This window comes from Doryrhamphus excisus, chromosome 2 (assembly GCF_030265055.1).
Source record: "Doryrhamphus excisus isolate RoL2022-K1 chromosome 2, RoL_Dexc_1.0, whole genome shotgun sequence".
NCBI classification, from domain to species: Eukaryota; Metazoa; Chordata; class Actinopteri; order Syngnathiformes; family Syngnathidae; genus Doryrhamphus; species Doryrhamphus excisus.
In genome coordinates this window covers 20,277,946-20,300,589 of record NC_080467.1, presented here as the reverse complement: position 1 = coordinate 20,300,589, position 22,644 = coordinate 20,277,946, and the positions used below count along the sequence as shown (strand labels likewise).

Below are 22,644 nucleotides of genomic sequence, written 5' to 3'. Positions count from 1 at the left end.
ATGTAACAATCAAATATTTATTAAAATTCAACATTTCCAGAACATACAAATAGAACAACTCACAACATTTCCTTCACATATGAAGAAATTATGTACAAAAAAAAATAACATTTTAAGAACAAGTGAGGGGGACAGCTATGAGAGAGTGATATATACATAGAACAAGAGGCTCTGTGAGCAGCAGCACAAATGGGTAGGCGATTCTGCCTGCTGCAAGTATTCCACCATGTTAGCTCCGACCTATGATGAGAAAAGAAAAAAAGGTAAGTATTTTGTAAGTATTTCTAGCAGTGCAGAGCAATTGTCATCAGCTCTCTACTGAAGCTATTTCAATATACATTCTACAGGGAGAAGTATGACACCTGTAAATTCAATGGAGTGTTCAACAATTTATTCAGGGGGTTTGGCCAACCACAGACCATGTTTGGTCTGTGGTTTATACGTCACACATCACTATGGAGTAACAACTTACACCAAGTAACTTGTAAGAATAGTGCTTCATGAAATGAGAAACACAGCCAAATGTTACGTTGTCACACATTCCACGAAATACAATCTTTTCAAGTAGCTCCTCATAAAAAGAGTCCTTCTTTAAAACTGTGTAAAAGAACAACTGGAGTCATTTCACAATTCATTTACATTTTAATTTCTATTGAAAGGTAAATTACTTACGGGCTTAACATCGAGGAAGGCTCTCTTCACCTCCTGAATACTCGCCCGGACCAATTTCCTGCCCTTTTTAAACACAGGCGGAGGGAGCAGGATGGGCAGAAGCGTCAGGGCGACTTCTCCCCTGGCATCTGTAGGACAATTATGGGTGTCATTACCAGATTGTTGAGAACATGAGTTTTAAATAATATAATATAATATTACAATTTTAGATAAAACTGTCTTGTTTTCAATATGTCCCACTACTGTGCAGTGTTGTCGTATTGCAATCAACCCTAACATAATATTAAGAAAATGTCTCGATTATGTTTACTTGGTCTATTTTAAAACACAAAAACACACCCCAAACATTTTTTTACCAATTGGGATCATAATGTGTACCATAGAGAGTTTGTCATCATTGTCTAGAGCAGTGGTGAGCAAACTTTTTGACTATAACAGCAATATATATTGGAATCACAAGATGGATCACAATCAAAATCAAATCAAAATTTGGGTATTGGGTAATGTGTTCGCTTGCCACTTTTGGAGGGAATGGAAGTTTGCTAAGGTTACCGATCCATTCCTGAAGCTAGTACTCAACAGTGCTTCACGAACTTACATTTTAACAAGTTTATGAAGCTTTATATAATAATATAAAGTCAATTCTACGGTAAAACAATAGTGGGCATGTAACAAACCTTGCTCCGTGCTGAAATTCGTCTCCTCAGATGAAATGTGGGGTCCGAACGAAGTAAGTTTGTGGGCGGGGCTTTGTTGCTCGTGTCCAAAATTCTACCCAACGCTTTGGGTTGTCCAAAATAACCCAGCACAATATAATGGAAATCACAACCCAGCAGCAAATAACTCAGCACCCAACAGAGATAACCCAGCGAATTGGGTTCTCAGAATACCCAACTCAATAAAAATAACCCAATTAAATGACCCAACAGGCTCAACCCAGCGATTCGGTCAAAAAAATAACCCAGCATTTTTAAGAGTGTGCCTTGGCTGCTTGATACACAGCTGAAATGGTCCTACAGATGCTGGATGATGGAGAGGCAGTAACGGGGTTGGACTCTGAGTCAGAAATGTCTGATGACCCAGACTTTTGTCCAAGCCAAGTATGGCCTAAAGATCCTCTGGGTGTGTGATGCACGCATCCCCATGTCAACACACAATGGATCCTCACATTTTCTATTGTTGTATGGGGTCATTTTCTTTTTCAAAGATGGAAAAACATGAAAAATGAAGATGTTTCTAACATGAAATCATTCTTGTGTGGTCCTAAATATAATACTAAATATCATACAAGTGATTATTCCTAACCAAAATGGCAAAATTGGCATAAAAACGCATTCATTCTAGTATGGGTCATTTTTGAGCCACTTATGGAAGAGTGTAGGGTCCAGTCACTCGTGCATCTCAGGGTTAAGCTGAATTTCCCTCTTAGAGGTTTGTGTTCAATGGGGTGTCATCAAAACATCGCTGCTATGCTCTGTCCACATCCTGAGGTGAAAACCTTGCAGAATTTCGCCTGTGCGTCTGTTCAGTATATGTGGTTCATTTTTTATTTGGTGGTTCATTTGGCAGCAATTGGACAATATTTGTTTTGGAAGTGCTCAGACCCTAATAACTATTGCTTCTCAAATAAGACAGTATTTTTCATTTTAAAAATAAATGAATAAATAAAAACATTAAAATTGTAATTACAAATTTTACAAATATTTTTAATTTAAAAAAACATTTTTTCCAAAAATGATTTAAAAATAAATAAATAATAAATAAATAAAACATTAAAATTGTAATTAATTTTTTCAAGTATTTTTAATTAAAAAAGTATTTGTCTAAAACATTTTTTTTCCAAAAATGATTTGAAATTGAAGAGTTGTCTTTTTGGTGAGTTATTGTGTTTGTTAAGTCCCTGACAATTAACTTCAATTCCTCTTCGTCATGCTTTTCAGAAGTCTCTTGTGACACCATGCAATTTTTGTGCGGATTTTCTCCCAAAACTCTGAATCCTCTGCTGTTGGGTCGTTGCAGTCCAGCTGCTCACGCGGCCAACTAAACCTGTGTGGTAAGTCTGAAGAGGGCTGTGCAAATTCACCCGGCAGCTATTTTTATTCCATTTGTTCAGCCATCAGAAGGGATGGACTGTGTTTCTCCTTTGCAGCGTTTTTATGTTCATACTTGACAGCCGCTGCGCTGCAAGAAGTCCAATTCCATAAGCGTCAACTCTCTTACTGAAGTATCCCCGTGTCGCCTCCCTTTCACTTTGCATTACCACCGGCCTGCACCTGGGCCTTCCACCTGGGCTTTCCACCTGGGCTTTCCACCTGGGCTTTCCACCTGTCCACCTCGCTCTTCTTCTTCATGTGTGCCTGCCCCCTCGGTCCCATTCCTTGGATCCAAGAGTTTCATGGTGTTTGGTGGTGATCTAGTACAATTAGATTTTTTTTTTACTTGCAGTAATGCTACCTCTTACACCAGGGGACTCAAACACCCAAAACACCCAAATGTGGCCCGCAGGACACTAGTTTGAGGCCCCCGCCTTGATATGAAAGTTTAATGTTAGTGCGGCCCGCGCAAGTTTGATATGGATGCTGTATGGTATCATGTACCCAGAAAAAATTATTACGTTTGATTCATGTTCATGTTAAAGGTTAAATAACTGTTAATAGTTATCCTCCCTATCCGTGTGGAAGTGGTAGGTTTTTGGCTATTTAAGTTTAAAGGAAATAACTTGAAGGCTACCGTTTAGGTTGCTAGCTCTCTAGTTTGCGAGTTAGCATGTGTCTCAAGACCCTGCAGTTGCGCAATATGTTGTAAATAAAAAGAGTATAAATGTGACTATAGTCGTGTTTTGTCATGTCTACAGGGCTCTAATAATGCTTTGTTCATTTTAATCTGAAAAAAATCATTTGTCTACCCACCAACTATATGTGCTTTCTTAAGTTTTTCTTATTTGCTTTATTATTATTATATTATATTATATTATATATTATTATTATTATATTTATTTATTACTGATTGATTGATTTTCTTTATTCTTGATTTGTTTATTTTTCATCTTATTTTGTGCAGAAAAATAAAAAGTAAGATATTTGAGAACAGTGGAATGTTTTATCAGAGCTTTTCTTGTAGAAAATCGGAACCAAAGCACTGAAAAAGTTTGTATATTTTCTGTTTTTAATAAATGCGTTTTTTTTTTGAAAACCTGATGTGGCCCAGTCTCACCCAGACCCTAGCTCCAGTGGCCCCCAAGTAAATTGAGTTTGAGACCCCCGTCTTACACTGTATGTTCATATGCAGTGCACGCAAATAGACAGCAGAGGGCGCCCCTGTTCAATAATAGCTCTCGAGCCTGTCTAAACATAAATAGGGATGTTCAATCTTCTCCTAGTGAGGTTGCAGGTAGCCGCTTTGATATTTAACACCAACCCATATAGATATGATGAGAAGTTATACATATTCAAAGAAAAAGCAGTATTATTATGACAGCCACGGGCCGCAGTTTGGACACCCCGGGTATAGGGTGCTTTGTTTGTGCACTTGATTCCGTGTAACAATACAGTAAGGTAAACAGGTCAAATACAATACAATAAGTGGTGCATTGGAAAACTGAGCTTTGACTAGAATGAATCATTGATTTGAACTGAGGTTGTTGTTTTGGTTAGTGTTCTTGTTTAACTGTATCACTTGGAACCGTTTATTGTAACGTAGCCTCTCCTATGCCGTCTAATTCTCCTTCTCCTTTTTCGCTAAGAAGCTTTGTGGACTTTTGATGGACGGCATTGATTGCGAGCCACGTTGACTCATGTCTAATAATGCAGCGAGGCTCATGGGTCTCGTCTCCCAATTGTCACAATCTCAGACGTGTGTGGGAGAAAAGTGCCAGACGAGGCAGGGAGGCGGGTAGGGAACGTCTTGTGTTCTAGCTGTCTCTCTGATGAATTATCGCCTTAATATGTACTCTTCGTGCTCTGAACAAATTCAGGATCACTTCCAAAAGCAAAATGCTTCCGTAAGAAAAGTAATTTAGGTCACTAACAAAGAAAATGTATTGCAGAAGTGCAGATTGTGTATAATTTCCAAGATACAATATTGGGCCGAAATAGGACATTTATGCAACGCGTCCACATTCCAATACATTCATTTTAACATATCAACATTATAACATATACAACATGCATGCTTATGTAGAGACATTTCATGAACGGTAGCAGAAATGTTTGCATCAGTTTCTTGGAAACTACAAGGCAGATCATTATAAGCAGCTGGTGGCAAACCTTCTGAGGTCCTACAAAGCCCTACAAAGCTCCATGTTTTTAGCATTCTCATCTAGATTTATTTCCATTGAATGAGAAACTAAGGAGTTGGGGTTGGAGTTCGGTGGGTTTGTTCCTCATTAACTTCTGTCATTTTGTCCACCATTTTGTAGAAACCTCCTATGCCCCAGCTTTTGGAAAGGTTGCTTTTCGTCCACTGGCCGTGGACGTACGGCCAAACAGTCCATTTGCCTGTGTATTATTACACGTTATTACACATCCGCACGTTGGTGAGGAATGGATGCCGGTTCGTTTGGAGTTGGGACACTATAGACAGATTGCAACCAGGGGAATCCGTTATTATGAGTGTGTGGTTGTGGGTTAGTTACTTCATACAATGCCTATACTGTGGTTGGAATAACAAACATAATTTATAACGCCCCCCCCACACACACACACTTGTGTTAATGGAAGTTCGGCTGTTGTACTTTACTTTTTCTCTCCAGCTCTTACACAATAAATGTTGACTGGCCCCAGCAACCCGTGAAGGGCAGAAGCGTTGGTGATGGGCTGTTTTAGATTTCGAGAGCACTGCGAGGTCCACTTTGTGAATCACCTTTTTCCACTTCAGACGGCGCCAACAGAGCACAATCAGCCAGAATGAACGGGAGCCGTGTTGATTAAATATAACAACCCTCCCACCTGAAAGCTTTCCATTCGAGGAGGGAGACAAAGGCTGCGCTTCGATCATCTCGCCAATTATCACTCGTGTTGCAAAAATAGCTCCTGTACAGTTGCTGTATTGTGTAATGGCATTTACATTTTAGCATAGGACAGTGAGAGCGGCCAGAAATAAAATAAACACAAAGAAATATGTCAAAATAGAAGTACTTAACTTTTGTGATGAATTTGTTCCAAAAAATCCAACAAAAACCAAAACAATTTTTCCCAAATGGCAAAACAGACCAACATTTGAATATCTTTGAATGCCCCACTTTTCATATGATTTCATTGTTGTCTCTATTTTTATACGATTTTAGTAACAAACTACTTGTACAGCAGGGGTTTCAAACTCGCGGCCCACGAGCCAAATGAGGCCCCCACCTTGATACCAAAGTTTAATGTTGAAATGACAGCTTAAAGCTGTGTGCACACCGGACACAATTAACATGATTTTGCCCCGCCCATACTGTTACCCTACCCTGTTGCCCCGCCCTGTTTTGCTTTGGATTAGCAATGAAGCTAAAGGCTTATGACGCTGGGTACAAATAAATGCAGGAAATGATTTGGAATAAAAGGAAAAATACACGTCAAGATAAGGCATCTCATCAAACATGTTGTTAAAGTTACCACGCTGCTCCCAGATGGAACTGAGTACCATGCTAACTTGCTAATTGGGTACAATTATTAAGTTTCATTCATGTTCATGTTAAAGGTTAAATAACTGTTAATATTGTACATTTCAATCTGAAAAAAATCATTTCTCTACCAACTGTATGTGGTTTCTTACGTTTTTCTTATTTGCTGTTTTATTATTTTACTTATTTATTACTGATTGATTGATTGATTGTCTTTATTCTTAATTTGTTTATTTTTTTATCTTATTTTGTGTATAGAAAAAAAAAAAGAAGATATTTGAGAACAGTGGAATGTTTTATCAGATATTTTGGTGTGGAAAACCGAAACCAAAGTACTGAAAAAGTGTAGGGTATAGCAGAAGCAAAAGCATTGAAGAGTTTTTTTATTGATTTTTTTTTCAGTTTTTAATAAATGCGTTTTTTTTTTTTTTTTGGAAAACCTGATGCGGCCCGGCTTCACCCAGAACCTAGCTCCGGTGGCCCCCAGGAAAATTGCGTTTGAGACCCCTGTTGTACAGTATCATTCAGTAGAACACCCCAACTACAGTTACTCTGTCATGGTAATAACTCACGACAAGCTAAAACACAACTCTGACGTAACTTCCTGTCCACAGAAGTTTCCCGAGGGAACACATTTACTGTGACACACACGAGTTGGAGTCTTATTTACGTATTAAATGTACTCTTATTTTGTCTACTGTATTGAGTGTGGGGTGCCCTTACAATATATTGATGATACTATAGCCACCGCAGGAAGTATGCTGTCAAGAAAAAATCAAATGAAACTGCTAACATGTGAGTCTATGTTATCTTATTTATGTATATGTGTTATTTTCTCTGAGTATATGTACAAAATTGGGTAATACAAACGTAAAGGTGACTGTAGGGGTATTCATGTTCAAAAGGCTCTAATAAAGTTTTAAAAAAGATTGGAAACAGGTTTTCCATGCCATCCATTTTCGATACCGCTCTTGGTGGAATGCTGGAGTCTATCCCAGCTGACTCCGGGTCTGTGTTAACGAGACAGCACTATAGATGCCCAATGGTCAAAGACAGAAGCAGGCTTTTAGACAAGAACAACATTAGTACTAATTAAGTGTGTTGTGTCCCTGACTAATTGCTGGTTAACTATAGAACAACGTCTGCTTTAATTAGCATTTACTTTGTGAGAGGCTGACAGTGACAAGACACTCGGTGTCGTTTTTTGACAGCAAAGGTAAGCAATCATGTCCTTTTTTTGTTTTTTTTTCCAACTGGCTTCTAATGCACTTTTCTGGTCAAATAAACAGAAACCTCTCTCACACACACACACACAAAGCCCCAGAAGCATCCAAAAATGGCATAAAATGCCAGCGTTTGAGGGCGGTGATTTTTGACGAAAAACGTAAGGGGTGAGTATGTCGTTTTTTTTTCAACTGGCTTCTAATGCACTTTTCTGGTATAAAAAAAAACAAACAAAAAAAAAACAGGGTAAATCTCACACACACTCAAAAGAACCTGAAAAGCATTTCAGTTTGAGTTTGAGGGCGGTTTTGACGAAAAACCTGTCTTTTTATATATATATATATATATATATATATATATATATATATATATATATATATATATATATATATATATATATATATATACACTACCGCTCAAAGGTTTGGGATCACTTGGAAATGTTACTGGTAATTTTACATTTTTTTTTTAATTATTATTTATTATTTATTTATTATTATTACTTTTACAATTACTAACTGTTACATTTGTTCACTTCCTGCTTTCCTAATATAATTTAATTTATTAAATTGTTTTTATTTTCATTTATTTAATTTTATTATTTTGTTTTTTTTTGTCATATGAGCATCCAATGCCATAATGGGTACCATAGTGCATGTCAATATAGTGATATATATAGCACATCATGACTGGTACAAGACTCTTCATCCTTGTATAATAATAAGAAATAAGAAAATACATAAAAAAATACATATGTATTTATACGTACACATGTTTGAAAGGGAGTGGGAAGAAGTCAAAACTTATCTAGTTCCACCCCCCCAAGCCCCCAAATTCCAACCTCATCCCAACAAAAACATACATTATTCCTTATCAACACACATGACAGAAAAACCCAACAACCGCCATCGCCAAGCAAACAGTCATTTCATCAGCCATCGTGAACTAACATGGAGAAAAAAACATTGATGTTATCATCATGTGATGGTGATATTTCAGTGAGATTTGAAAAATAAAAGTGTGTAAGAGAAAAAAGAAAAATGTCCAATGAAATAGTCAAACTTGGATCTTGCTACTTGCCAATTGTCACCCTTGCTGTGGATGTGTTGTACGAGAAAAGAAGCCCAAACACAGTCACGTTGTTCCCGTGGGCTGCTGAGCCGTGTGTGAAAAAAAAAATGCTATCTGAACAAAATGTGCTCGAAGCGTGACGCTCCCTGGCTCGCCTCATTCCCGACCAAATTTGTCTTCCACTTCCTGTGAGAGACGTAGTGGAGAATCCCCTGGAAACTCCAGTCCTGATTGGACGGGAGGCGGAGGAAGCGTTGCCATCTATGTCCTCTTTTGGCTCGCCAGCATCGAGATAAGATCCAAATAGAGCATTGTCGCTTTTTTGGCGTTGTAGAAGAACACGGTGTGCTCCATTTTTAACACAGGAGTGACTTTAGTGTATTTGGTGAAATATTCCATATTCAATATGGGTGATTTTTACTGCTACTGTATGAGCGTACAGCTGGTGGTTTCATCCAGTGGCTTGCATCCAATGTGTTAAGGCCAAATGTGTCACTCACGAGCACGTTTTATAAGACAGTATGTGACCTAGAACCAGTCAGGGAATGGACTACGTCGGTGCAATTTGTGGTGTAAGATAATGATGAATTATGATGAACAGTCTTCATTTTATTATGTTATTCATGACTGAATATCTACTATGTACACTGGCTGGCTTAATAAACAATATCAACAAATGCTAAGGGCGCTTCGGCTGACACAAAATTGGGCAGAAATTTCTGCAATATAATTATACAAAAATAAAAATAAAAAATAATATAAATATACTAATACATACTAGAATTGTAATTAAATATATATTAAAAGTAGTTACTATTATATGTTGCGATTTTTTAAAAATTACTTAATTAATCAATAATAGCTATATTAAATAATTAAATTTAAAAACAAATTACATGAAAATTAATAAAAAAATAAAACAGACAATACTATAATAAAATATAATAATATTTAATATGGGGCGGCACGGCGGCCTGGTGGTTAGTGCGCAGACCTCACAGCTAGGAGACCAGGGTTCAATTCCCACCCTCGGCCATCTCTGTGTGGAGTTTGCATGTTCTCCCCGTGCATGCGTGGGTTTTCTCCGGGTACTCCGGTTTCCTCCCACATTCCAAAAACATGCTAGGTTAATTGGCCACTCCAAATTGTCCATAGGTATGCATGTGAGTGTGAATGGTTGTTTGTCTATATGTGCCCTGTGATTGGCTGGCCACCAGTCCAGGGTGTACCCCGCCTCTCGCCCGAAGACAGCTGGGATAGGCTCCAGCACCCCCGTGACCCTCATGAGGAAAAGCGGTAGAAAATGAATGAATGAATATTTAATATAACTATAAAAACTAATTAATAAATAATAAATTATTAGCAGAAAAAAGGCATATTCTAGCCAATGTTGCATATTCCTTCCATATTTCCAAGCATGAAAATATTGAACTCAAATACAAACACTGCACAGTTTAACTTTAGATTTGATGGTACAACACTGACCAAAAGATATCACTAATAACTATTATTATTTATTATTATCAATCCCACATAAAGATCAATAAAAACATAATAATAATAATAAGAGTCATCTTAATAATAAGAGTTTATAACAATGGCTGTACTCCAGCTAACACATCCGGAAGACATTCATTTTCTTTTACTCTATCTACCTATCTATCTATCTATCTATCTATCTATCTATCTATCTATCTATCTATCTATCTATCTATCTATCCATCCATCCATCCATCCATCCATCCATCCATCCATCCATCTATGACCATAAGCATTCATCCATCCATCAACAGCAAATATCAATACAACGTTGTTTGTACATGTACTAATTTGTACTTTCTCTATGCCTATTTTTATCCATCCCTCCTTCCCTCCTTCCCTCCCTCTGTCTCGGGTGTTTTAAGGACACGCCTGATGTCTGGAGTGTCTGACCGCGCATGTTCGTTGTGTCTGGACCAAGATTGGACTCCGTGTTCTGAGTCGTGACTCGCTGATGCCGGTGCTGATGCAGGAGCTCCGGAAACGAGGCTCCAGAAGGCGAGGGAGGGCTGCAACATCCGCGCGGTGGTCCGCCTGAGCCGGCCAATCGCGTCTCTCCCAGCGGCATCCCTGCTTGTTGCGCGTGATAGGAAGTGGGCGGAGCTTGGGAAAGGCTGCGTGGGCGGCTGAGCGTGTAGTAAAAAGGGAGCTGCGGCGGCACTATTTAGTCAGACGAGCCGAGGAGGAGAGCCAGCATCATCAGCATCAGCATCATCAGCATCAGCATCATCAGCAGCAGCGGCAGGCATACAAAAACAGGATCTTACTTCAGCACCAAACCCGAGTGGACAGCGACACGTAGCTCAAAGCCCACAAACACTCAGCATCATGGTTCTCATCTGGACGCAGTTTGGAGTCAAGCACAAAAATGTCAACGTCAGGTGCAAAGTTCGGGTTATGCACCGGGGAGACAGCTCGGGATCGTCTTCTTCAGCGGTAAGCACTTTTGGATCATTTATTTAGCTGCGTCTTTATAGGGGGACTTATGGTAGATTGTACTTACAATGACCTTTAATGATGAAGTGAAATCCACTTGGTTTTATGACTATGTGCATTAAATAATTCATGCATTTACAAATGAAAATACAAACATATGAATAGATTAAAATAAATATTCATAAATCTATTAAAATTGCCTTTATGAATATATTTTCCTGTATAGTCATTATGGTGGTTCATTTTATGTCGTTACTTGCAATTTGTGTCAAAAAGCCGCCTTTAGGAAGAAAAGAATGCTCACTTTTGTTAAGACATATTATATTTCAAATTTGGATTCAAATCCAAAATGATCATTCATCCGATGGCTGCAGAGAATCTCAGTTGTCAGGGGAAGTCTAAACCCCCGCCCAGCTCGGCTATGCATCAGCCTTTAAAATTCATAGCAGACAGTTTGTGCAGAGGAAGCAGCAGACGGGCGAAGATCAGGCGTCAGTGTGATTATGACGCAATCCACACCCATATAGCAGAAGCAGAAATATGTCAAGCCAATGATCTCATACCAAGCTCCTCCCCCTCCCCCACCTGCAGGAAGGCACCAAGTCCGAGCCAGACACACCGTGCCTGTCCATCAAGCCCAACGCAGGCAAAGACTTCTACAAAGTCTTGGGCGTGTCGCAGGAGTCCAACGAGGATGAGATCAAGAAGGCCTACAGGAAGATGGCCCTCAAGTTCCACCCGGACAAGAACAGTGAGGCCGATGCAGAGGATCGGTTCAAGGAGATCGCAGAGGCCTACGAGGTTCTTACCGACCCCAAGAAGAGAAGCATCTATGACCAGTTTGGAGAGGAAGGTAAGGATCGGGGTACAGATGGTGCATTCGGGTATTTCATGAACTTCCACAGCTAAGCTAACCGCTCGCTCTGCTTTCAGGTCTAAAGAGCGGCATGTCAGTGGCGGGACAAGGCAACGCCTTCCGTAACCACTTCCCCACCGACCCGCACGCCACCTTCTCTTCCTTCTTCCACGGCTCCGACCACTTCGATATCTACTTTGGCCACGATTTTGACAACGAAGACGACCTGTTCAACCCCTTCAGGCGCTTCCCCTTCAGCCACGTGGGCGCCAACCAGGACGGCGGCCTGCGGCGAGGCCAGAGGCGCCTGCAGGGCAAGGCGGTGGTGCACGACCTACCCGTGACCCTGGAGGAGGTCATGCACGGCTGCACCAAGCATATGAAGATCACCCGCAGCCGCCTCAACGCCGATGGGCGGAGCGTGCGATCCGAGGACAAGGTCCTGAACGTGGTGGTGAAGAAAGGATGGAAGGCGGGGACCAAGATCACCTTCCCCAGGGAGGGCGACGAAACGCCCAACAACACCCCGGCGGACGTCACCTTCGTGCTCAGGGACACGGAGCACTCGCAATACAAAAGAGACGGCTCCAACATCGTGTACACGGCCAGCATCACGCTCAAAGAGGTGAGTTTAGATGTCCGCCATTAGCGCCAAAAAGTAGCACGGCACGGCTCAGTTTGGCCTCAAATGCGTTACAAAAGCGCTCTATAAGTAGAAGTACTATACAGCCGACACCATCACCTCCTCTGGTTTATGTAAGGTGCCTTCAAACCCAAAGAAAATCAATTTCCCGTGAAGATACGGGGAGGAAATATGAGCGCTAAAGAGAGTAGCCTGCTAGCGTTACCTCATCAGCCCCCGCCGAGCGAGCTATTTATAGCCTCCTTCCAATGTGATGCTGCATGCAGACTTCTCAATGGAAGGCCAGCGTAGGAGGAGGCAGCATAGAGGGAGGGGGGGGGATGGGGCCCACGCACAGATTAGCAGGTCGCGGTTTTGAAAAAATAAGCTCCTTCCTGTCTTCAGTCGCTGACACCCACATGCATCCCTACAAATGGAGCAGCCATTATCACATCTGGAGCAGCGGGCTGTTGCGTAACCGCCTTTTTCACAAGATTGACACATTTACGGCTTATGTAACGCGACACTTTCATAAATGCGCTTCCAAGTGTCCTCGGAAGGATTATGAAACCCGTCCTCAATCCAACTTTTCCTCTCCTGTTCCCTTTCCAGGCCTTGTGCGGCTGCACCGTCAACGTCCCCACGCTGGACAACCGCATGATGCCTCTGCCGTGCAGCGACGTCATCAAGCCGGGGGCCGTGCGGCGCCTCAGAGGGGAAGGCCTCCCCGTAGCCAAGAGTCCATCCAAACGGGGCGACCTGGTGGTGGAGTTCCAGGTGCTCTTCCCCGACAGGATCCCGCCACAGTCGCGAGAGATCATCAAGCACAGCCTGGGTCAGTGCTAGCCTGAGCCGAGCCAACGCGGTGCTAAGACCACAACCGACCTCTGCTGGTGTTTGGACAATAATAGCACAACCACGATGCCTGACGGACGCGGTCTTCGGTATCTAAGGGACGTCTCCGTTGCCTTGCTCGAGGAATGAAAAGGTTTTACTGTTCTCACTGCAGTATCTTATTCAAGTCTGTATAGACTTAACAAGGGTGGTAGAAACTTGACTATATATTATTATATGGTGCTCAAAGGACTGCCTTTTGCATTGATTTATTACAATCGCTACATGTACTTGTGTGCAAAGATCTCCTTTGTACAAAAGAGCAAAACCATTGTCTCTAAGAGAGATTCATGTGTCAATTGTTCTATTGAATTGATAATATTGTAAATAATCTGCATTGGTGTTTTAATACCTGATACTTTATTGGCAGCATGGAATAAAAGAGCTCTGACTTGAATTTTCTGGTCTCGTGTCTTTACCGCATTCATCCATTCATGTTCTGCTGATCTACAGAGCTGGAGCCTATCCCAGTTCAACAAAACAACAAATAGGTTTATGAGAATTAAGTCAAAATATTGGAACAATGTCGTAATTACCAGAGTAGAATAGAGTTAAAATATGAAAGAAAAATTTCAGCAATTTTTCAGTATGCACCCCTTTAACCTAACATCTCAATCAGAAATCACCCCACACTCTTTATTGCTCTCTGGTTCTACCATATCTTATCTTATTGTGTGGAAATATGGGCTAATAACTATAAAAGCAAAAAAGGTCAGTAAGGATAATTCATAATACCGCCTACAGAGAACATACTAACTCCTTATTTCTAAAATCACAAATACTTCAACTTGCTGATATAGTTCATCTTCAAACAGCTAAAATAATGCATAAGGCTGAAAATAACCAATTAGCTAAAAATGTCATCTAATACTTCTCTACAAGAGAGGAGAAATATGATCTCAGGGAAGAAGTACATTTGAAACACTTCTATGCTAGGACTACGTTATGCTAGCCATAGCATTTCAGTATGTGGAATCAAACTATGGAATGGATTGAGTAAGGAAATCAAACAATGCACAACGATGAGCCAATTCAAGAAACAATACAAGCAGTTGATGTTTGCTAAATACAAGGATGAAGAGTCTTGAACCAGTCATGATGTGCTATATATATCTCTATATTGACACGCACTATGGTACACATTATGGCATTGGATGCTCATATCACCGAGTACTTCGGTATGTGACAAAAATAAAAAATAAAAAATAAATAAATAAATAAATAAAAATGATTAATTAATTTAAACTAAAAAACTATATTAAGAAAGCAGGAAGTGAACAAATGTAACAGTTACTGATTGTAAAAGTACCAGATGGAGGGGTAGGATTGAATAAGCTTTGCTTCTTCCTACTCCTTTTGGACATGTGGAACTGGGAACTGATTATGTGATGCATTCAATTGTAATCTGATGCATGTTCAAATGAAATAAAACCATTACCATTACCAACATCCGCGTTTTTGGACGATGCAAGGAGTGAACCCACACAAGCACAACAAACACCCAAGCTCCAAACATATAGGGTCTGAGGCAGGATTCAAACTCACAAGCTCCAGAATGTGAGGAAGATATGCTAACCACAATTTTTCCAGCAGCATAAATATTAATTCTGACATTTATGCAAATGCAGGAGGTGTCAATCTACTGTTTGATGCTGATCCAAATCAGACTTGCTTGAGCTTTTTGTTTCCAGGGCGCAATGATTACACAACGTACATCTGCAGGAGTTCAGACTTTCAGGAACGAAATGTCTTTTAGCAAGTTTCTCCTAAGCCAGACACTTTTTGTAGCCATCAAGAATCTGCTGGCATCATTTTTTTATACATTTGCGTGTGGTCATATGCAGTGAGCATGGAAGAAATGGATGTTTTCAGCTTCCGATGCTTGCAATATGGGGCCATGCATTATCGTGCTGCAACATGATAAGCTAGATAATGGGCTTTTCCAAAATACCATCCAAAAACACACCATAAACCCACCACCAGCATGGACCACTCCATCCACAACGTTGACATCAGCAACCCGTTCACCCACACAACACCATACATGCCGTCTACCGTCCACCCCTTTACAGTAACAACCAGGATTCTCACCTGAAGAGAACACCTTGCCAATGTGCCAGACGCTATCGAATGTAAGCATTTGCCCTCTCAAGTCAATTACCACGACGATATAAGTCCGGAGGGGAAGATGTTGGTCTGGGATGGATTATGGTGGAGAAATAAACATTCAATTCATGGGAAATAGCTCTGGTGAACTGCATGATCCTTCATCTCTTTCCGCATCTGCTGCTTTGCCATGTGCAGCAAAACTGCTCTTTAGAGTGTTTGACGTCATTTTCTGTAATTTCAATGTTTATTTTTTTAACTACATTTTTCAGTAATTAATTCTTAATGATAACATTCACAAATTGCAGGAGAAGAGTGCTGTGCAGGAATTGTATTTGGTCCATTATTGCCCTCTAGCGGCAGCTGGTCGCCACAACCTCACATCCAACGTAATTGCGCTCAGCTGTTGCTCTGTGATGTTCCTCCACCTGCTTTGCACGGACGTCTCGGGTCGTGTTAAAACTCAAGAACAAATGTGTTATTTGCCAACAAGAACGACTTTGACTTTTGTACCAAAGAAAAGCCGCAGGCAGACCACCACCAAACCACCAAACCAAAATGGCCCACATTGATTGACACGTCAAACCACGTGTGCAGAGACACACACGCTGGATCTTTGGAGATCAGATGTTTTCATTTCTAATTGAGATCTTTTTATGTTCTACGGAATGAAATGTCGGACCCACGTCAGAGCACCCCAAGCAACTTGACCGAAGGTTACCCGGTGACAAATCTTACCCTGGTGGTTCTCCTGCTCATCCCCGCCGTTGTCGTCCTGCTCCTCCTCAACTGCTTCTTCTTGGGCTACAAGCTGCTCCTCCTCTCCAAGACGAAGAGACTAAAGCGGGAAGACACGGAGGAGTTCCTGTTGCACAGAGTCAGCAGGAGGTCACCCGACGTGGAGGTCTTCCCTACGCGGAGGGAGTACATGTCACTGTCCGAGCCAGTGCTGCCTCACCCGGTTACCTCCTCCAGGGCTTCGTCGAGGGAGAGAGCAGCAGGAGCGGAGCACAGGATACGGCTACTGAGGCCGGATGGGGCGACAGGGTCAGGGTCCCTGAGGGCGCCGAGTAGCATCAGGGCGTCCAGGGCTGGGAGGCTGGACCTGGCTTCCGGGTCACGGAGCCTCAACAAGGCCGGGTGGCGTCACAGCGCGCCGGTGTTGCCCATGCAGTCCAGTGACTCGGAGACCGAGGTCAGGCTTCATCTGGTTCCACCCAACTCCCCCACAGTGAGTGTTTCTTTGTGTTTATGTTCATATCCATCATTTAATACGTAATATGATTGTGGAACCGCGCTGCATCATTCTGAGACTTGTTTACAATAATTTCTCTCATCTTTGCAGTTAAATGAGGTAATCCCAATATTAGAAACCAATCTTAAAAGTCTTGTTATAGTGGCGCATTTCAATGTTTGTGTCCCTCCATTGACAGGAAGCGGATCATGTGGTCCAAGCCGGGATGCTGACCGAGTTGAGTCCAGGCATCGTGCATGTTTTTGACCAAGTGGACATGGAGTGCGAGTACATCAACCCCCCCTCGGAGAGATCCTGCCTCAACACATCCGCCGTGCAGGGTTCCGGCCTGGACAGCGACTTTGGTGCCAGTGCAGGTTTGTTGGAGTCTACTTTATAATGCACATGAAACACGATTAAAAGAAAAAACATGTGATGGACCCCATGAGTGACAGGAAGAAAAGCTCTGATGTTTGGTACAGTATGCATGTCTTTCTAGTGAACAAATATAGTTTATGTAGTCTTATATTCTCCATTTGTTTTCTTATATAAAGAAGCTTTTACTTGACTTTGGAACATTGCTCCTAATCTGCATGGACATGTGTTGTGTTTTGCTATGCCATTGTGGTAAAAATCAGTATTTCCTTTCCAGGTGTGTCCCTGCGGATTCTGTCAGCAGACAGTGATGGTTTGTCTAATGGCGTGCCTGCTTCGGCGTTGGAGTGGGACTATTACGACCCTTGTTACGTCAAACAAAACAACGTGCCAAAACATAAACACCACAGAACTGCCCTGCACTCCAAACAGTACTGGGTATAAACACCCCCCCTCCCAAAAGTCAATATGTTAGTAGTGTGTGTTTTACCGTTTATTTATTTTTTATTTTATTCTATTTAAAAAGCACCTTATGAGATGTTGGTTTCACTTCTCACGTACACATTTGATATATTTTGAATGCACCCAACACGGAATTTAACACTAAGTTTGTCACGATGTTGATGTTTGTTTTTCACATTTCACAATAGCCAATTGTTATGTACACTAATATGACATTTGAATCTTTCAGATCATGAATTCACTTTTGAATACGGTTAAGGTCATTGCTTTTAACTTCTAATGATATTATACATGTTTCTTGTCCAATTCTGTGCGTTTGGCTGATTAAATTGCTGAATTACTATCGGAGATGCTTGATATTGGCTTTCATTACCAATATGCGATATTGCTATTGTCAGTAGGTCTTTCCTCCAACAGCTGCATTTATGATTGCAATATTTGATTAGGGTGAAATGCAGCCAACCATACGTCCGGTGAGGGTGAATGAGCTGGAATACTTTATTCTCTGTACATTACGGATCAAGTGCCACTTGGAAGTTCATAGAAAGTAGAACTGACGAAGCATGATGCAATCACGGATGTCAACCAAAACAAACTGAAACGTTACTCAAAGCTGGACAGGAAGTTCAACACGATTTGCTTGAGCTTAGCGTCTGAAGCCTCTGAGATTTTGCCGTCAGCCCTGTGAGGAGCAAGAAGAGTTTGACAATCAGGATCCTCCAATCAAAATTGATCATCTTAAAACGGCAGGTTTTGGATTGCGCAGGTGTACCTAATGATGTGTCCCATGAATGTGTAATGCTGTCAAACTTACTTGATGGCGGCCAGCAGGTCTTGGTGCTGACTCAAGATGTGCTGCAGGAAAGCCTTCTCGAACTTGGTGATCTTGCTGGGTTCCATCTTGTCCAGGTGTCCCCTCACGCCGGCGTAGATGACTGTGACCTGCTCTTCGATGGCCATGGGAGCTGAAGGACAGCAGCGAATGTTGGTTAGAGCAGTGTTTTTCAACCTTTTTTGAGCCACGGCACGTTTTTTACATTAGAAAAATCTTGTGGCACACCACAAACCAAAAATGCGCCGTGAAAATCAAACAGAATAGTCAATAGGGCATGCCCAGTAAAACGTAAACATCAACATCACGTGATACTGGCTTCCCCGAGTTTTTCTTTCACTTGTTGGAATAACTCCGTATTGCCAGTTTTTCGTCTGTCCAGTCTTGAAATTTAGTTTGAATCAAAAACAAACTTTGCTTAGTCCAGTGCCGATTGCTGGCCTCCATTTTTAAAACTGAAGAACGTCTGGATCTGCGTGTTACGTCATATCTGAGCATGCGCTGAAAGAACGTACCCGGGATCAATTTAAACAGGAAAAAGATCAAATTAAATCTTGCTAATATTCTATAATTAAACATGTTTTAAATATAGATATATATTTTCTTTTTTAATAAAACTGCACTTGTGAATAAAGAATAGAAGGGTTTAGATTCTGTTCAACAGATGGCGCTAATGCACACGAAAGCTGCTTGCCAACCGCCAAAAAACAACAGAAGAAGAAAAACACCACGAAGAAGAACGCAGTCTGACAACTTTCCGTTTGAGCGGACACAAAATACCTCAATCGGATTGGTTAAAGGAATATTCCATCCCCGTTCAATTCTTTCCGTTTGAGCAAATAAACCAAATGTAATTGGAATATTTGGGTCCATGTATACTACTGACATAATATTTGCAAATGATGATTAATAAATGTTAATTATAAAAAGTGATATTGGGTAATTCCTCACGGCACACCTGACGGTTTCTCAAGGTACACTAGTGTGCCGCGGCACAGTGGTTGAAAATCACTGGGTTAGAGGGAAAAAAAAAGTTCAGCTTGATGGTAAAAAGTCAAACCTTACAGTATTGGCCCTGCTTGAGAAGCTCAGTGAGACGGACGCCACGGTTCAGCAGCTGCTGGGTGGCTGCGTCCAGGTCGGAACCGAACTGAGCGAAAGCGGCCACCTCTCGGTACTGGGCCAGCTCCAGCTTCATGGTACCGGCCACCTGATAAGGGAAATGTTAGCAGCGGCTGAAGCATTCACGCATAAAAGTGGAACCAACCTGCTTCATGGCCCTGGTCTGGGCGGCAGATCCGACCCGTGACACAGACAGACCGACGTTGATGGCGGGACGAATGCCCTTGTAGAAAAGCTCAGTCTCCAAGAAGATCTGAGGGAGAATCCCATGATTTACTGTACAACGCATCTGGGTCTTCATTCTTCAAGCAAACGTGAACCCTACTAGTCACTGTCTTGAAGGGCCCAATTAGTTACCTGTCCATCTGTGATGGAAATGACGTTGGTTGGAATGTAGGCCGACACGTCACCAGCCTGCGTCTCAATGACGGGGAGGGCGGTAAGGGAGCCACCTCCAAAGTTGTCGTTCATCTTTGCAGCCCTCTCCAGCAGGCGGGAATGCAAGTAGAAAACATCTCCTGGGTAAGCCTCACGGCCAGGGGGACGGCGCAGCAGCAGAGACATCTGACGGTAGGCGACGGCCTAATGGAGAACCACACAAATGCGGGTCACACAAGTTTTCAGGGTGACCCCAACAGCAAAATAAAACACTCACCTGCTTGGAGAGATCGTCGTAGATGATGAGGGCGTGCTTGCCGTTGTCTCTGAAGTACTCGCCCATGGAGCAGCCGGAGTAGGGGGCCAGGTACTGCAGAGGGGCGGCGTCGGAGGCAGTGGCCGACACCACGATGGTGTACTTCATGGCGTCGGCGTCTGTCAATCTCTTGACCAGCTGAGCCACGGTGGATCGCTTCTGGCCGATGGCCACGTAGATGCAGTACAGCTTCTTTTTCTCGTCGGTTCCTTCGTTGAAGCGCTTCTGATTGATGATGGTGTCAATGGCGATGGCGGTTTTACTGAGATAGTTAGAAAAGTCACAAGTTACAGGGTGTGGGAGTGTTCCTCATGTGCAAGCATATTTATGGTATTTCTTTAACATTTGGGTTTTGTGTTCTACCAGTAGAGGGCGAAAGAAGTTTAGAGCAACTGAGGAAAAAAAAGGAAGCTCGTATATTTCTGGACAACACATTTTGTATGCTGAAGTTACATTTGAAATTATGAAGAGGAAGAAGTTTAGCTCTGAGCCTCAGAAATGTCCATACATCATTCTATTCCACTTGAATACACAGAGTACACTCACCGAAAATTAATGCAAGAAGTTAACATAATAGTTCATTTTGGTGAGCCAAAGGGGTGAGCCCTCCTACCCTGTCTGCCTGTCGCCAATGATGAGCTCACGCTGCCCACGACCAATGGGCACCAAACTGTCGACAGCCTTGATGCCAGTCTGCATGGGCTCCCTCACAGAGATACGAGGGATGATACCAGGGGCTTTCAGTCCCACACGCCTGCGGGTCTTGGAACCAAGGGGACCCTGTGGCGGAATTAAAGGTGATGAGATGAATGAACAGATAAATACAAAGCTCATCTTGCCGAGTCACCTTTCCATCGATGGCATTTCCCAGAGCGTCCACAACGCGGCCAAGCAGTTCTTCGCCAACAGGCACATCCACAATGGCACCTGTCCTCTTGACAATGTCTCCTTCTTTGATCAGCTTGTCATTACCGAACACCACAACACCAACATTGTCCGGCTCCAAATTCAGAGACATTCCCTAGAAACAGGCAAGTCACATTATTGTATTCACAAAAATGTGGTGTGGTATGATACCATTTTTGCCAAAAAAGTACTGTAATATGCAAACTGCGGTATCAACCTTGAGTCCGGAGGAGAACTCCACCATCTCCTCAGCCTGCACGTTCCTGAGTCCATACACTCGAGCAATACCATCACCGATGGACAGCACTCGGCCAGTCTCCTCCAAATCAGCGCTGGTGTCCGCTCCCATGATCTTCTCCTCCAGGATGGACGAAACCTCAGCAGTGCCTTAAAATTAACAAATAACAAGCATTCATTCGATAGTAGGTCTTAAAATTCATTACAACACAATTTCACCAAATGCTGACCTGTTTTCTGCGTCCATGTGCGGGTGGTGTGGAGGTTCTTGACTCCCACACATGCTGCAGCGACATTCTTGGACACCTTACAAAAGAAAAATAATGATTTATGTAAACAAACGCAGATACTTAATAAGATATTGCATTAAATTAGGTTATATTGAAAAAGGATTTGCAGCCCTGCACTGAAAAGGGTTTGTTATGTAAGAAGCTTGCCTGACTAAATTAAGCATGCAAACAATATATACGATTAATTACGCTAGCATATTTTCACAGCAAGCTACTACGCAGGGCTTGACAAACATCAATAAATAATATTGACAATCGAATCATTTTTTTATAATACCATTGAAACTGTTTTGTGAGACTGTATACTTGATGTGACTTTGTTATTGAAATGACAACACTCATTTAAACGTGACCTTCAGTCCAAGATTACACTGATCATTGACACAGTCTAATGTACAACGATTGACATTGTTTTATATAAAGAGCCTTAATATATTACATCTGCAAAATGATTTTAAAAAATCGCTTTAGACTAACTGCTTGTCATATTGAGAATTAGCTTGTAGCTTAGTAGTGACAGGCCCGCCCAGTGTCCTCCGGATGCTAGCACGTACACCATGCTAGCATGTACACCTCCGCCATGATTTTTTTCCCGCTACATCTCTATTTTCAGTGCGGAATGAATTAAAAGACAAAATAATTCAGGTGCTGTTTGCTTACATAGCCAGTCCGTCGAGTCAGAGTGCGGGAGAGAGCCGCTGCGACGCGTACTGTCAGCATGTTGGAGTCCTGGGGTGACCGTTCTGCTCCCGGAGCTGAGCGAGAAGGATGGCGGATACAGCAGCCAAATGGCAGAAAGGCTCGGTTACCCGGAAGCACAAGAAAAAGCATACGTATAGATATTTTTTGTTTTACTGCAATACTATATCGCCATAAACACTGTGGTTGATTATTTATTGCGATTGTACCGTATTTATTTTGATTATACCCATTCAATTATTGTGCCCCCACTGTTTTCCGTACTCTCGCT

The 22,644-nt window shown here is 41.9% G+C and overlaps 3 protein-coding genes across 3 annotated transcripts; 2 read left to right on the top strand and 1 right to left on the bottom strand.

Annotated features, from left to right (window-relative positions):
- Positions 1-10,769: 10,769 nt before the first annotated feature.
- On the top strand, positions 10,770-13,813 carry zgc:122979 (uncharacterized protein LOC641576 homolog). The gene is made up of 4 exons (XM_058064252.1): positions 10,770-11,044; positions 11,636-11,897; positions 11,978-12,525; positions 13,135-13,813. The coding sequence occupies exons 1-4, from the start codon at positions 10,937-10,939 to the stop codon at positions 13,366-13,368; spliced, it is 1,152 nt and encodes a 383-aa protein (XP_057920235.1). The 5' UTR covers positions 10,770-10,936; the 3' UTR covers positions 13,369-13,813.
- A 2,085-nt stretch (positions 13,814-15,898) lies between these two features.
- Positions 15,899-17,959, top strand: hwa (huluwa). Its single transcript, XM_058064254.1, has 3 exons — positions 15,899-16,753; positions 16,956-17,133; positions 17,409-17,959. Exons 1-3 carry the CDS (start codon positions 16,196-16,198, stop codon positions 17,573-17,575), a joined length of 903 nt encoding a protein of 300 aa, XP_057920237.1. The 5' UTR covers positions 15,899-16,195; the 3' UTR covers positions 17,576-17,959.
- Positions 17,960-18,067: 108 nt separating this feature from the next.
- On the bottom strand, positions 18,068-22,584 carry atp5fa1 (ATP synthase F1 subunit alpha). Its single transcript, XM_058064249.1, has 11 exons — positions 22,335-22,584; positions 21,615-21,690; positions 21,365-21,534; positions 21,089-21,262; positions 20,855-21,021; positions 20,203-20,503; positions 19,905-20,129; positions 19,693-19,800; positions 19,491-19,635; positions 18,408-18,558; positions 18,068-18,275 (listed from the first exon to the last, which is right to left on the bottom strand). Exons 1-11 carry the CDS (start codon positions 22,503-22,505, stop codon positions 18,197-18,199), a joined length of 1,767 nt encoding a protein of 588 aa, XP_057920232.1. The 5' UTR covers positions 22,506-22,584; the 3' UTR covers positions 18,068-18,196.
- Positions 22,585-22,644: the final 60 nt, after the last annotated feature.

What these genes read in the sequence shown, in the direction of transcription:
- atp5fa1 (XM_058064249.1), bottom strand. Translation starts at nt 22,505, where the DNA reads ATGCTTTTTCTTGTGCTTCCGGGTAACCGAGCCTTTCTGCCATTTGGC. An exon ending in TTTCCATCACAGATGGACAG is followed by an intron (nt 19,801 to 19,904) that starts GTAACTAATTGG and finishes ATTCTCCCTCAG; the next exon opens with ATCTTCTTGGAGACTGAGCT. An exon ending in TCTCAAGCAGGGCCAATACT is followed by an intron (nt 18,559 to 19,490) that starts GTAAGGTTTGAC and finishes GCTGTCCTTCAG; the next exon opens with CTCCCATGGCCATCGAAGAG.
- hwa (XM_058064254.1), top strand. Translation starts at nt 16,196, where the DNA reads ATGTCGGACCCACGTCAGAGCACCCCAAGCAACTTGACCGAAGGTTAC. An exon ending in TTCCACCCAACTCCCCCACA is followed by an intron (nt 16,754 to 16,955) that starts GTGAGTGTTTCT and finishes CTCCATTGACAG; the next exon opens with GAAGCGGATCATGTGGTCCA. An exon ending in CGACTTTGGTGCCAGTGCAG is followed by an intron (nt 17,134 to 17,408) that starts GTTTGTTGGAGT and finishes TTTCCTTTCCAG; the next exon opens with GTGTGTCCCTGCGGATTCTG.
- zgc:122979 (XM_058064252.1), top strand. Translation starts at nt 10,937, where the DNA reads ATGGTTCTCATCTGGACGCAGTTTGGAGTCAAGCACAAAAATGTCAAC. An exon ending in CGGGATCGTCTTCTTCAGCG is followed by an intron (nt 11,045 to 11,635) that starts GTAAGCACTTTT and finishes CCCCACCTGCAG; the next exon opens with GAAGGCACCAAGTCCGAGCC. An exon ending in TGACCAGTTTGGAGAGGAAG is followed by an intron (nt 11,898 to 11,977) that starts GTAAGGATCGGG and finishes CTCTGCTTTCAG; the next exon opens with GTCTAAAGAGCGGCATGTCA.